This window comes from Pezoporus flaviventris, unplaced genomic scaffold (assembly GCF_033815535.1).
Source record: "Pezoporus flaviventris isolate CSIRO_AGI_PZ_B2104156 unplaced genomic scaffold, CSIRO_AGI_Pfla_v1 ptg000023l, whole genome shotgun sequence".
NCBI lineage: Eukaryota > Metazoa > Chordata > Aves > Psittaciformes > Psittacidae > Pezoporus > Pezoporus flaviventris.
In genome coordinates, this window is record NW_026892571.1 from 16,618,556 (window position 1) to 16,633,974 (window position 15,419).

Here is a 15,419-nt window from a genome sequence, read left to right on the forward strand (position 1 = left end):
TCGGGAGGATTTATGCTTTTGGTTATCCATTGCTTTGTTCAAATTGTCCTTATTTTGAGATTGCCACAGAGAAGCCCACAAAGATGCATTTTGTGCATGGGTCTTGGTCAGTCAAAGAGAATCTGATTGCGGTTAAATCCTGCCTGTGTGTTTGTTCTTGTCATAGCTAAATGTCTCCCTATTTACTAATTATGCATTTGGGTGTTTGGGTTTTTCTTCCCTTTTCCCTTCCCAAGGAGGATGCAGATGTGGAGTGGAAGTTCGCACGTGCCAAGCTCTGGCTATCCTACTTTGACGAAGGAAGGACTTTACCTGCTCCCTTTAATCTAGTGCCAAGCCCTAAATCATTTTATTATCTCATACTGAGAATAAAAATGTGCCTCATAAAACTCTGCAAATCTAAGGCCAAAAACTGTGAAAATGACCTGGAGATGGGAATGCTGAATTCCAAACAACGGGTATGTTATACCTTCATTTTTCAACTTCTGAGTAGAAAGGATTCATGCCAGGGACCTTCTGGAGCGGGTTGCATGGAGTACCAGTGATCAGGGACAGCACGGCCTCTTACTCTCAACCTCATCTTTGTGTTTTATATATAGTATATATATTATACTGCAGCTAGAGAGTTCTCCCAGACCTATGGCCTTGTTATACTGGGCACTGCCTGAACACCAGGGGAAAAGCAACCTCTATAAAAGCAGGCACTTTTATGAGGCAGTTTCCCAAGGCCAAATAAGCAAGGTCAAAGCTGAAGGGTAGAAGCAGAGGCACAAAGAGGCTCCCAGCTTGTCTGACTCCCCATCTACCCAGCAGGCCTTTGTGCCACCTTCCTTTAAAGTGATTTCCAAATTAATTTTGCTGTCATTGCAACGTTTACTGCCATTCCAAGTTTGGGAACACGTTTCTAAGCAGGGTTTAATAACACCTTCTAAACGCCTAAAGCTATAATTAACTTACATCTCTACTTACATCTGCCTAGTGATGTGTAGCCACTAATGGGTAGATTCTGCCTCAGCCACCTCCCCTTTGGTCGTTAAAATAGAAGTTTGCTTTGGGAATCCTGGCTACATGGCAGCAGGCTTTCCTCAGCCCAAGTGAGTGTCAGCATGACAAAGCAAGATAGATATGCAGGAGTATGCTTAGCACCCAGACCCTTCCTCCTTGGGGAAATGCCAGAGAAATTAGAGAAGATGATGGAAATTAGTATTCTGCAACACTGTGCAGAGCATCACTGGGATGAAGTGTTCCTAGCACGTAAATTTACAACAAACATTATCCTACTCACAGGGCAAGTCCATTTGCTTTACACTGGGAATGCAAATGGCCAAAGCATTCCCAGGACCTCAGCCACAGCTGCTGGGGTGTTCTCATTAAACTCAGTGGATTCAAAGGCGTGAGGAGGCAGCTGCGCATAAAAGTGTCCTGGACTTCATTTAGTTTTCTTAGCTCAAGCTGAGTTTGAAACAAGAGAACAATGCTGGCAACCCATTCCTGGGGGAAAAGCCCTTTAAAACGTGTTGTTTCTTATTTCTTAGAGTTAGTGCACATGAGAGATCAGTGTGGCTCCTTGGTAGGCTCTGGGACATGTCGCTATTCCCTCAACGCTGCTGTCAGACCATCTTTCCAGGCTTTAATAACCCAGCTGTGCGGCCCTGCACAGGGGAGGGAAGAAATGGGTCACACTGGGACCCGTTTGGCAGCCTTACCCTTAGTTTTAACCTTGCAATAAGAGGGACCAAGGAGAAGGAAAGAAAGGGTGGAGGAGGCTCTGCAGAGTTTGCCTTTGCAAGGTGCAGCCTGCTATTGGGCTTTGTATGGATCCCTTGGCTCTTTGAAGGAGTAACACAGCTCATGGTGAGTCATCCAGTCCCAGGCAAAGCCCATGGCCTTGGAGGAGATCATGCTCCATGAATTTAAAAGAGCTGCTCAGGTCTGATGTTCATTCAGTCTCTGCCAGAGCCTAAACTGAAGGGAGAAGTCCATGGGGTCTACTCCATGCTCTCAGATAATTTAGCTGCACAACACAATGAGCATTGCCAGGATAGATGAGCACTTGGGGGAAATTTAATCTATAAATTCATAACACTACTATTTATTACTGAAAGACCATTAGGAGCAGTGGGTTGAAATACAAGCAATGTTTGTCCTTTAATAATCTTAGAAAAGGATTTTAAAAGATAATACTTTTTTAAACACTATTTGAATCTAACCACACAAAGCATAAACCAAAGTAGTTCATTTTTCTCTAAGCCCCTCCTTCCCCCAGCCCTATAAGTCAAAGTGTCTGCCTTGCCCTTTTGCATGGAACTCATGCAAAATTCATAGTTTCCATGGCTTTAGCATAAACAATGAAGGGTATTGGTCATTTCTTGCTTGCCTGTTGATTTTCTTCACAGATCACCTTCAAAACAGTCTCTGTAAGATCATGCACACCTGATGAGTAAGAAATAAGTGATAATAATAAAACACATGATTGCTGCAGAGTTTTGGCCCAAAAAAATAATCTTAAAGAAAACACCCATTTCTCAGGATTTCTGGTCTAGTCAAGGAAGAAAAACCCCTAACGATGGCTTTCCTTGTACATACACTTGCATATAGGTGCAGAGGTCTATGATATCTATTGGCACCTCCGGGTCTATGACAGGAATTAATTCCTTTAAGTAAGTGGGGCGTTTTGTCAGCATTTGGACCAAAAAAGCTTAGAGGTGGCTAACAGTCACCAAATTGTCTTACAAATGTCGTGTGCAGCTCCAGAAGCTTCTAGAGCACAAAACTGGTGATGTCCTCTGGTAAAAACACTCCTGGTCTATTTAAAAGAAAGTGCATATTTCCTGTTGAGCTATAAAGGTAGCAAATGGTGGTACGGTTTTAAAAAGACCAGTGAAAATCAGTTCTGCTTCAGGATTTGTTTCTGGACCACATTGACTTGTTCTCTCTAAACATAAGTATTTCTTCTTCTTCCTTAAATTCTGTTCCAAATTGGTATCACCAATCTATTTAAGGTTAATGTATTTTGTGTCTCTCAATACCTTCTTGTCTAAAACTCATGTGAGAATGTCATTTTTGTCTAGATAATTTAGAATCCTTTTTTTCCTTCTAGTCCTTTGTGTGTTTTGACCATTTTCTGCCTTTCAAAAGTTTGCTTTTTAGGCCTGAATGTGCCAGCTTTTATTCTACTTGTTCATTGAACCATTTCCTACTGTTCTTGTAAAGCTCTGTTTAGTTCGGGGCTGTCTGGGTATGAGAAGCTGTCATTGATTTAATTGTATCATGATGTTTTATAATTTCAGAAAGTTCGTTTTCACTCTAACTCTCAAAATACAGACTATTTTTCTGGGAAGAACGCTTACAACAAGCCCACAAGATATCAGGTAATCACAGCATGAAAGCAAGAGAAGGGAAGAAATCTGTCAGTGAACAGCTCTTCCCTGCAAGGGTCATGTTTGTCTTCTTCCCGTTGATGCCACCCTGTGATGTGCCAGGTTGTGCCTTAGCACACGCATGGAATGGGGCTGGGGCACTTCAGAGACAAATGCAGCCTGTCACCCATGGAAATACACACGGTGTTAGCATTTGTCATGCTAATTATTTCCTCTCAGTGGTGTTTAATACAAGGAGTATCATCTAAGCTTTAGTCTTGCATTGACAGCATTTCATTTGTCATGACATTAAGTCATCTCTCCAGCCTTTGCACTAACATCCGCATGTGCTTCTTCTGGCAGTGACTTGTCCTACCAAGCTAAACCTGCAATGTGGTATGCTTCAAAAATACCTGTGGCTGCAGCAGTGGCACAGGGTACCCCCACCATCGCAGGGACTAACACAACTGGCTGTCTCAAGCTGGAGTGTTCAAGCCAGCAAACGTATTATTTCTTCAGCAAACACATAATAGGGTAACACGAGAAGCAAAATGCGCTCCACAGGATTTTTTCCTTATTTTTGAACATAAAGTGAAAAGGAACCAGACAGCAAGTGATATGCCTGGAGAGAGTTATATTCTATTAAAGAGAGTTGAGGAAAGTAAAAGCTAAATTGGACAAAACGTGCAATGGTGGTTCCAGGAGTGGTTTAGTCTTGTGTTGGCACAGCAGCCAGCACAATGGGCTCCTAGGCTGTACAGCACACCAGTAACAGATTTCTACTGGTTTTAAAAGTTGTTTAGGCCTTTGTGCTAGGATAAAAGGAGTGTGTAAGAATCTAAGTTTGAAACGGGATACGTTCACTTTGGTACCTAGAGTTAGCTGGCTTAATACCATCAAAGGCAAAGGGAAGAGATGATTACATCCCACTCAAAGTGGCATTTCAGCATTTCTGATGTTTTCCCATCCATTCAAACCCACAGGTAAGGGGAAGATGTGTCAGCTTCTGCTGGGCTCATTCTCTTCCTGTAGCTATTATTTCTAAATGAGACCACCTAATGTTTGTGGTAAATTAGACCCTTATTTCCAAGGTTGAAAAAGCCAGAAGCAGCTGTGAAAATCAGATAGAAAAGGATTAGCTACCTGTTATTTTGCTTTAAAAATGCTCCTACTAGGTTTGTCTTCAAATGACCTTAGAAAGTTTCAGTTGCTGCAGGAAAAAATTGCCCAAATAATATAAGGAGAGTGTAATACTCTTAATTAGTTAAATATAAAGAAGAACAAACAGTTTGGTAATCTGGCCAGCAAACTTTCTTCTACAACTGGGAAAACCTTTGAAGCAGTGCCTTCTTGCTGAGCTGTTTTCTTTGGTGGAATTTATCAAGTGATGTATCTGCAGTCTGTGTACCTTTACTACATAGAGACAGTGCTCCTGAGGAAGAACAAAAATACACAGCATCTGAACATGCAGTGATTTGAAAAGTAGGAAGAACAAGTCAACACACTGCAGCCATGGTCTGGGAATGAACTAGTCCAGGCAAAATGATATCTTTATCAAACCCTGTTGACCCGAGCTTTTAAGATGAAGCAGTGCTAAAATGCTCTGCTAAATTAATGAGGTTTTCCCATTTGCAGCACTGCAGTCTGCCAAATTGTCAACATCTTCACCTATGAAACTAAGGAAAGGATTTGCCTGGAAAACAAAATAGAAGGAATAGTTTACACTTTAAAAGGGTCAGAAGTAGATTTCTTTGCTGTTCTGAGAGACAAAATAGATTGCCAGGTTTGAGATCTCATGCCCCAGTGAGTAGTTGTCCCCTCTGATCACTGCTACCTTGCACCTGATTTTGACCAGGGACATGAAGTGGGAAGATATCATGGCCTCCACACTAAAGACAAAGAAATGAGGTCCAGCAGGACTTACCAGACCCAAAAAAACTATGGTTGAACCAGAAGCTGATCCTCAAACCTCACAAGTCCAATTTCAGTGCCTCTGTCCTATTCGTCTCATTTCCCTCTGTGCTAGAACATATTCAGATACCTGATGGCAAATGCAGAGCTTGAAAGTGAAGGCTGTGCCAATAAATACATAAAAAACATTGAATTCGATGCAGTTATAATTTGAAAATGCCTGACCTGTTCCTAGAGCCTATGAAGACTATTTTAAGCCGAACAGTGGGTAGTTGAATGTTGCATAGTATAAAAGCTCTCTGAGACCTGAAGAATTTCCATTAACTTTTGAAGAATGGGGAACCTTATAGAAATCAGACATATTTTAATTGTTTCCAGTGCAGCACTCATTCCCAAGAGCTTGTCTGTAAGTTTGGTTCAGCGTTGCCCTAAATAACCAGGGTTATTTTTCCTGGAGGCTATTTCACATATTCCAACTGAAAGAAGCAGTACTGGGGAGAAGCGAGGCATAAAAGCCCCAGGTCAGTATCAAGGCAAAAATGAATTACTTTCCTAAAGATATTGGCAGAAATAACTACTCAATGACTAAGTAGATCCTTGGTACAAAGTGCTCACACTTTTTAGTTTCTGTAGACCAATCTGACTACAACATATATTAGATAAACTAAGCAGCCTTAAGCTTGTGACTTCTGTCACACATAGTGGTTAATACAGGATAGCATTTGAGTAGCGTCCATCAGAAATAGAAGTAGTATGGGAACTGGAGTAGATAGATGTGATGTTATCCTGTTTTTCCAGGTAAAAAGAGCATTCGCTGTGTGCTGCTTCCTTGTTTTAGGCTAAGTTTCCTCTGTAGTCTGTTCTGAAAAGAAAATCATTTACTTTTGGATCCAGGATTTCCCTACTTTCCCCAAACATTACTTCATTTATGTTTTCTCAGGTGACCACCCTACCTCCCTCTGGATTCTACTACCTTGGCCATCTTCAACACACCGTACGTGCGCTGTGCCTCATCTCTGTTGCCTTAATGATTCACCTGATTAGCCAGATGCCTCCTTGATACAAGGACAGTCTTAGACATCCCATATTCCATGACTGCATGACATATACAAATGACTGGATCCTTCTCTGATGCTCACATGCCTTTTGCACTGTTATAATCCATACCTGGATACTAAGAAAAAAGAGCAGGTGTTCTGATTTCTTAGTTGGTATTTCCCACTCTTTGCAGTGTTTTTCAGTGATGCTCAAAGCAGAGACGTGTGATTGCTCTTTGAGTAACTGAGCACATGCTGGGAAAGGCTTTTCCCCTAGCAGTGACCATCTGGTCAATGAAATGCATCTGTGTATGTGTTCTTGGGTGTTCACTGAGCTCCTCTGTTTACCCAAATCACTGTCTCTGATAGAGCAATCCTTTTTATGTTTATTATAGCCGAGATTTCTTTTCTCCTTTGATGAGTGTCTTTTCTGTAGTGAAGAACTAGCAACCATGCAGCCTTAAGCTGTAGCCCTGTGCATAGCCCAAGACTGCCAATGTTACTGCCCTTCTAGGTAGATGTAACATGCATTTTTGGAACAATATCGCATTGCAAGCTCCTTTCCATAGCCATCTTCTACCATTTCCATAGATGCTGTTGCTTATTAACAATCATCCCCCATTTTATAAGTCTGCATGGCTCCATTTTTTATCCTGTGCATGTCCCTTAAAATCTGCCATTTTCCTAAGAAACTTTTCCCACTTGAACCAAATTCTCTACTTCTGTTCAAACTCTTTTCTCTCTGTTCTTCACTAAATCTATTTTCTCTCTTAAAACCCCAATTGCAAGACAGAGTCCTCTGTTAACTTTGGGTCGGATATTTAGTCCCTCATCATGAGAGTTTGCTAACATCATTAATTGACCACTTATTTCTTCCTGTAAAGTACTTTTTATTGCTATACTAAACAGCAACATGCTAAGGAAAGGCTCTGGATCCCATTTCTTAACTTGGCTATTGGATCATCTGTGTTTTCTTTCTGTCTGTGGGACATACTCTACATTCATATGCATTCCATGAAGTACCTGAAAGTGCCTTGTACATGGGCTCATTATGGAGTGGCTGTTAATCAACTGTTGTAGTACAGAGTTCATAAGAGAAAGCATAAAATAAATGGGAAGTCAATAAATAAACTCTCTTTGCACTCCCTGAAGACAGGTTTTATGCATAGTGAAATGAGGTGCTTGAATTCCTTAGAATGTCTAGAATGAAGGCAGCAGGGTTAAGCTCACATGAAGATAAGTGTTTCTATTCTCTTCTCAGAAAATAATGAAGCGTCTGATTAAGCGATACGTCCTGAAGGCTCAGGTTGACCGAGAAAATGATGAAGTTAATGAAGGCAAGTGGATTGTTATAATTGACACATATTAGAGCATGTAGTGTTATTGCTACTGATACCAACACTAAGAGGCATCAGCTTAGATAACATCCTCTGCTCATTCATGTGTCATCAGTGCTGACTCTGAGCCACCTTTATGTTCATAAATTCTGGGATTTTAATTTTCCTTAGCAGAACACATATATCACAGGATCTTTACAGAGTTCTGCTCTGCCCCATGGCTCTACCTCTCCTTGCTCTGCAACACCCAGGCTATTGCCAACACCCAACCTTATCCTGGTGTTGAAGCAAAGCAATTTCTGCCTGTACTGCCCCTACCTGCTCCGAGGATTTGTATTGTCATTATGTCATATAGGATTTGTATGCAGATGGAAGAGAACCTCCTTCTATCACCTCTTAAGTGTTACTCTCCTGTAAATCCCCCTATAGATAAGAGATAAATATGTGAAGAGATAGTAGACTTCAGAAAAAAAGGTAACTTTCCATACATCGGACATATTTGCTATTGCTGTCAGTACCACTACTGCAAATACAGGTTATTTCTTATAGGCACAAATATTAAATGCATAAATGCAGGGACGTAATCCAGAGCTCCATACTCATTCATGAGCAAACGCACTGAAATTAATTCTCTCTCAGCTCTTAAAACCATAGGGATTACTTATTTGGGTCAGTGTTACTAACAAAGACATTTTATTCCTTTTAGGAGAACTTAAAGAGATTAAGCAAGATATTTCTAGTCTCCGCTATGAGCTCTTAGAGGAAAAGTCACAAGCTACTGACGAGCTGGCACGACTAATACAGCAGCTGAGCGACAAATTTGGGAAGACCTTAAACAAGGACATCTGATGGTGAAAACAGAGCAAGGCAACTGGTTTTCTAAACACTTTTCAATCTCAACCAGCATCTTAGGAGAGCAAAAACCATATAAAAGATGGGCACTGCACACTCAACTTTTGCTAACTAGCAAGCATTGGTAGGAGCACTTTGCCTTGCTGCTGTGCTTGGTGAGTTTATTACCGGTTAAACCTTTTATGATACAAAAGTGACTTACTGGTAAAAATGTATTCCCTTTGACATCAGAAATAGATGCACCATAGGGAAGCACCTCTAGTTAAAGGCAAAAAAAGACAGATCTTCACCTATCTGACTGTAGTGAAGACAACGTAACTGTGCTCATTTACACCACCTGGGACTGTATTGATCAGAATTGGGTGAAGCCTGAAGACAAAATGTGCTAAGCATACTCCTTGAAAATTCCTATCCTCGGGTGTGTACTCCCCTTTTATGTTTACATGGGCATCCCTGAAGATAGATACCTTTGAACTGTGGCTAATGAAAAGCAACTGAGAAATCAACTGCTGAACTGACCAAGGCAACGTATGGCAGGTAGAGGTCATCTACTTTTGTTGTAGATGGATGACAGCATTGGAAAAAAAAATGAATGGAGCTTGTTGGGTAAAGCATCCTTTCACCCTTCTGCTAGAACTTGATACAACAGTTCCCAGCCCGAAACTCCTGTTCCCCTTTTCCAGCTATATTAGCTAGTCCACAAATGGATATGGTCTCTCTGTACACACCTTGCCTCTCTTTTATCCTTACATGACCCCAGCTTCCCCAACAGTGTACTGAAATATTCATAATGATGTGCAACTCACTTCCCAGGAATACCCAGCAATCACATTTATTGTGCTAATGTATTCAGTTCAAGGAACAGCAGTTATCCAGTGACAGTGATGCAACTGCGCTCAGCTTGCAGGTTCCCGAGGTCAAACAGCAAGCCATAGGGTGAGATACATCATGAAAAACATAGCCCAGTAGTTTCAAACCTTTAAATCAACACAAAAAAGGCTTCAATTCCACAGAGAACATTCTGACAAAAAGAAGAAAAAAGAAGAAATAAAGGAAAAAGCATTGTGGAAATTATTATGTGTTTGGTTTTTACAGAGGACAAAGAAGGGATTGAAGCTGTTTTAAAGGCTGGAGTAATGCAAGTACTTGGATTGCACTGTTACAACTGGAAAGCAATGACTCTGTGCAACACAACTGCAAACTCTGCTTGGGTTTTTACATTTAGCTACATGATTTCAACTACTTAAAGAACACCTTACTACTTGGGAACCACTGAACTGTGCTGCTTGTTTACAAGAGACACCTAGAAGATGAACATTACATTTAGGCATAAGCTAAGGAAAACAAGCAGAGCCAGAAGGTGCCCCGTGATCAGTTTTTAAGTGCCAGATGAGAATACAGATAGCCTAATAGAATAATAGTTATATTTGTACAAAAACCACACAAAAAAAAAACAAAATAAAAAGTGTACTGTACGTAAATCTGTTTAGAAAAAGAAGCAAAATACTGTATTTTTACCTTTAATAAGATTATCTTGTATACTGTAATATTTTTACCTAAAAATGGGGGGAAAAAATAAAATTACCTCATAATATTTTGTTGCACACAGAGTCAAATATTTGCCTGATCTTTTGACTATCCAACACATGGGCTTCTTTTCTGCAACGTGTAGACGATGAAATCATTGTATGAAGCAATTTTACCATGGGAAGTCTGAAGCCTGAACGAGTCGAGAAACAAGACTTAAACTAGAATACATTTCAAAGGAACCAAACTATGAAATGAAAGGTTGTGACCAACCATATTCTGCAAACAGGACTCCTTAGTTGTGGTTCTTACATTGAAGTTATTCTGTCCTTATTAATGTGTTTGTAAAATCGCCTTCAAAGAAGAGAAGGTTCAGAAACCCACTCAAACCAGAAAATGCTGCTAATTTAAGCTATTCGGTTTTCCCCATAAGAAGGAATATCTTTCACAGTAATACTTCTTTACCCCTCTTCCTTCCCTTTTCCAGACACTGTGTAAAAGCTTTTTTAATTTGGAAAACCAAGTTTGGTGCCACAGAACTCTCTTAAACATCTATTTCATTACAGCTCTACACTTGGCTCCTGGTCAAAACATTGCTTTAGCCTTCTCATTCAGTTTTTTAGCATCCCCTAGTAATTTAAGCAGAAATATTCTTGGTAGAACATACAATAACCACCATTATTTCCCTTTCTTATGCTATTATATGCCAGTTAGCCAGAGAAAATTAAGTGGAAACAGTACGATGAACTTACCTATTTACATATATTTTGTACATTTAAATGCAGCTCAGTGAAAGACCTGTGTTTCCATCATTGCTGAAAGTCCAGTAATGCCAACAAGCATGTTCTCCTGCTGAATATTGCATGTTCTGGTCAGCAGAAATAACACTGTACTGTGAATAGCTTTGGTGAACTACATGGGCCCAGGAGGATGTATAACCCTGACCCATCAGCTACTGCCTGCTGCCCTTGTAGCATCTCTGTAAGTGAAGCAGAGTGGCCCTGCCACAGGTATTTGCAATGAAAGAGCATAATCTTTTCTAGGACCTCAAAAGTAGACTAAAAGATGTATGAAAAACACCGTACAAAATAAACCTGCTTCCTCCCCTTTTGCATTTGCATTCCAGGAACTATCAAGGCACAGAGACTTCTGATAAAAATATTCATGACAAGCAAAATCCCACTTCATCAGAGCACTTCTCTCATCTGGTCCCAGGAACACACCCAAGGAAGCTGCACACTATGTAGTAATGTGCTATCAGCAGCAATGACGGTTAAATCCATGGTTTGTTCTCCAGGCTCTCTTTATAAGATGTTAAAATGAATAAGCCTTACCAAAAGACCCCTGAGAGAGGGCTTGAAGAGGAAAAATCAAAGTAGGTCCCAGATTGTATTAGACCCGAGATGTGCAGGTCCCTTGTCCCATCTCCCATCACTGGTGGGGGATGAGACATCACCCACCTGCTGGGTTAGATTTGATCCAGTCTGTAACAGCTCTTACTTTTGGCTTCAAAATATAGGATTTAATATTCCTTGATCAAATTCATACTGCAAAGGAACGGAGCTTTGTCCAAACTCTTAGCAGATACAGAATTAGAACTTTTTGTGGGAAATATGTTAGAGAGGGGTCAACACAAAGATGAAACTAACCTGAAGTCACCCACACAAGGGTGAATATGCTCCAAGAGATCATCCTAATTCTGCACATCCCACAGGCTTATCAAACTAAAACAGACACCCTGAGGAAGATCAGATCAAAGCCATTAACTAGCCAGTGTTGATTTGCTGACTTCAGACCATAGTTTCACACCTTGCTGCTGCTAACAGAAAGGGAGCAAATGGGAGAAAGCATTACCATGACTCCAAATAGCTGAACTACCAGGTTTTAAGGCAGGAACCCCTGCTGAGCAGAGGTGCAAATCCTGAAAGAAAAGGGGCTGCCCGAGGGCATTTGGAACCAGGCCAGTGCTTTCAGCAGCACGAGGTGGGGTTTCACACGTAGCTTTGCTCTCGCAGCTGCACTGATTCTGCCTGTAACTCCACTGAGAACGGCTGACCACAGCCTACAGCTCCCAAACAACAGGGATTAAAAGTAAGAAGCAAGAGCAGTGTCATGAGGAATGGCTTAGAGGACTGCCTGTACCCTGACCGGAGCTCACAGCAGATTCAGTTGTCAGAGCTAGGTGTTATTTCTAATTAATCCGCAGGAGAAGAGCGTTTCCAGCAGTCCAAAAGAAAATACCTTGATTAAAGATGTAAGAGATTAAGGATCGCTCAGCAAGGACACAGGGCATCACCTCAAATGCGGAACAGAGCAGTGCGGGCAGCGTTTCAAGCACGTCTCCAGCTGACAGCGGATCTTTGCCTGCACCAGGGCCGAGTCTGTGCTGCAGCCCTGGGTTGCAGATGCAGAGGGAGGAGGCAGCATCATCAAGGGCAACACCTCCGCTGCCTTTCCCACCCCAAGCAGGAACCTGGCAAACAGGTCTTTCCAATCCTCATTTGGCTTGCATTTGCTTTCCTAACTAACAAACAGGTAAGGAACGGAAAGCAAGACTTCATAGCCAAAGCCACCAAGACTGTCTTGCAACATGGCTTTCAGATGGGAAGAACAGATGTTTCCTCTATCTAGACATCATAAATACTTTCCTTGTGACCCAGCCTGACCCCTAAAAGCAGCTCTGCCCTTGCATTGGCTACAAATCTCTCAGCACTGCAGAGTTAGATGCTATGGTCAGCACGTCCCACAGCTCCCTTCTTCTCTCACTTGGTTCACGACCATTATGATACCTTGCTAGTGGCAGGGCTATAAACCCTGAAGGTGGGAGATCTGATACTGGACACCAGCCTGCACAAACTGTGGCCTTAAGCAACTTACTTACATTTTTAGTAAAAAGGAATAGAGAGCAGAGAAGAAATAGCCCTAGCTTCCATAGAGGTGCAAGAGAAATCCAGGGATTTACCTTAACAAGCTGGAAGTCAGAGGTCAAAAATGAGACTGTGGCTCTGAATCTGATTTGAGTCTTATATATGCCCATTAACTTCATTCTCCCGTGGTCTCTGTTCTGCATCTATGTAGGGCACGTACTCTGGTGTGAGGTGTAGGATCTGCCAATGCCTGATGCAAAGCAGCACAAGAACAAGGGGAAAAAAGAATCATTGCCTCAGTTATCACCCATCATTTTAGGAAGTGATTCCCTCAGTCTCTGGGAAGTTATAATGGCTCCATAGCAATAGTGTGATAAGCCTTCCCTATAGCTGAATTTAAATAAAGCCAAATAGAAAAGATGATAACAACCAGAAAGGACAAAATAACTAAACTGGCTCTGGAATTTTTAATGCCTTTAATAGCAAGTAAAAGGGCACTCACTTAAGGTCATTTGAGACAGATATTTAACTCAAATCTGCAGCATGATAAAGAGGATTTGAAAGGGCTTAAAAGGTTAATGGATAGCTAGGGAGCTTGTTAATATATAACCAGTGTTTACTACAGTAGAGACTAATATTTAATTCCCCTACTAATGATTAATTATTCTGCTGCAAGGGTTTAATTAGGGCTTACACAGCAGGAGAGTGGGGGTCTGGTGCTGAGATGAATTTCCATGTGGCAGTCACTGGCCTCAGCTCTGGGCTCTCCTCCAGCAGCCGCCCCTGTGGTGGGCACAGCTTTAGGTGTCAGCATGCCCGTGTGTTGAGGCAGTGTGGGACCGATAGTGATAACTTTGAGGTCTTCATTTGAAGACAAAAGCTTCCATCAAATTAAAAAAGCTGATCTTGTGCAAAAGGGTTTTCTGTACAATAAAATGTGCCAAATCTGCATGATGAATCCCAAACACAAATAACAAAAGTGAATTTGTCCTGAAAAGAAGGTTGCTGGGCAAATGAACTTAGGACCAGCACTGATTGATATCAGTCATGCCTGCAGCCAGCCTGGACAGACTGCTTCAACAGGCTACTCAGCAGACCACACTCACCTTCCCAACTCTGCATTTGCAGCCAGTCAAGTGAGCTCCCAGCTTAGGGACTTCTATTTTGGTCTCTTCCCCCCCCCCCAAAAAAAAAACCCATGTCACACTCTCAAGACCATCAAACCTGAAGCCTATAATGCAAATCTTCCCCTAGGCTGTGCAGACACACTGGCTAGCTCAGAGCTAACACGAGGGGTTAAATGTGGCACAGAGTCTGTTGAAAGCCAGCCTCAAACCTAAACACTGGGTATAGCCCAGAGAGAGCATCATAAGGTAATGGGAATCATTATGCCTGGTGATGTTAACTGATGCCACAGCCTGCAATAACCCCACAATCCCTAAGGACCCCCAAGCATCCTGGCAGCCGGAGAGGACAGAAACTATTCATTTACCATTGTTTCAGGAGCTTTTTTCTGTCTTTTACCTTAAAGGTTCAGACCTCTTGTCTCTGCAGAGAGCTTCATGGTGTTTTCCTATCTATTCTGCATGCTTCCGAATAAAGGCTGTGGGTGTCTCACAGGGATTTCAATGGGCACGTCTATTCCTAGAGGTAAACAAACCAAAGCATCCCCGAACTCCACAACAAACTTGCGGCTGAAGGGAGATGCCCGCCGCTGCACGTTGCGGCTGGAGCCGGCAGGCTGTGCTCATGAACCAGTAATCCGCAGCTCTGCCTCTGATGCTCTGGAGTGAAACCAAAGCTACAGGAGAAAAGAAACCTCTTTTCTGCAGGGGTTTTTCTTCAGCTCGTTATAGCAACCTGCCTACAGGCTTTAATAATGCTTAAAGCCACAAGAATCTGGCTCATATTAAATCGTGTTATTAAGCCAAAGAAATGTTGAACTGCAGCTTTCTTGTTAGGGGGAAAGGCAATGTTTCTCCGGCTGACTGATGCACTCCGGATTCAGTCTCTTCACTATCTTCCTTTTTACTTTGGTAAAGGTCTCCCTTGCCCGTAGGGGATCGCATCTTTCAGGCTCTCACACTCATTCACACGTGCACAAAACAAAGACAAAAAGCTCCATCAGCTTCAGCTGAACTTTGGGTTTCGGACCTTCTGTGGCCAAATCTCCACCTGCTGCTTCCCAAAGTGCAGGTTCAGCTCTTTATATTTGTTTTAAAGAGGTAAAGATTAGGTTCTCCTCCAATCCGTACCTGCCTAAGCCAAAATGAAATAACTTTAAACTTAAGCTCATGTTGCTGTTATCATCTCTCATAATAAGCAGAGATTTCTTCATCCACCCTTCAATTTTTAGTAGTATTTCTAACAAAATGTGGAACATTCCTAGATCTGAGGTACCAGGACACTTGTGATAGCAAAATCAGCAACAGCTCTTTTCATATTCTAACAGGGAATCCCTCCAGCTTGCATCCTTCTTGGAGCTGGAATTTAACCTTTAGACTTTACTCTTTCTAGGCACAGTCTGTC

General features: G+C 41.8%; 1 protein-coding gene and 1 long non-coding RNA gene across 5 annotated transcripts in view; one reads left to right on the forward strand and one right to left on the reverse strand.

Annotated features, from left to right (window-relative positions):
• The window catches only part of TRPC7 (transient receptor potential cation channel subfamily C member 7), a 77,759-nt gene extending 67,657 nt beyond the window's left edge, over positions 1–10,102 (forward strand). For 2 of the 3 annotated variants that reach the window (XM_061457022.1, XM_061457021.1), the window contains exons 9-12: positions 237–458; positions 3,291–3,371; positions 7,569–7,644; positions 8,351–10,102. In XM_061457022.1, coding sequence (XP_061313006.1) covers positions 237–458; positions 3,291–3,371; positions 7,569–7,644; positions 8,351–8,493 — 522 coding nt within the window. In that variant the 3' untranslated portion in view covers positions 8,494–10,102. Of the gene's footprint in view, positions 1–236; positions 459–3,290; positions 3,372–6,210; positions 6,265–7,568; positions 7,645–8,350 lie in introns of all 3 variants that reach the window. The other variant, XM_061457024.1, reaches the window with a different exon arrangement.
• Positions 9,313–13,739, reverse strand: LOC133271150 (uncharacterized). 2 transcript variants are annotated; one of them, XR_009744015.1, is made up of 4 exons: positions 12,320–13,739; positions 11,673–11,761; positions 10,082–10,155; positions 9,313–9,473 (listed from the first exon to the last, which is right to left on the reverse strand). It is a non-coding gene; the product is annotated as an uncharacterized LOC133271150 (long non-coding RNA). The 2 variants fall into 2 exon arrangements; XR_009744016.1 differs by having other exon boundaries at positions 10,082–10,216.
• Positions 13,740–15,419: the final 1,680 nt, after the last annotated feature.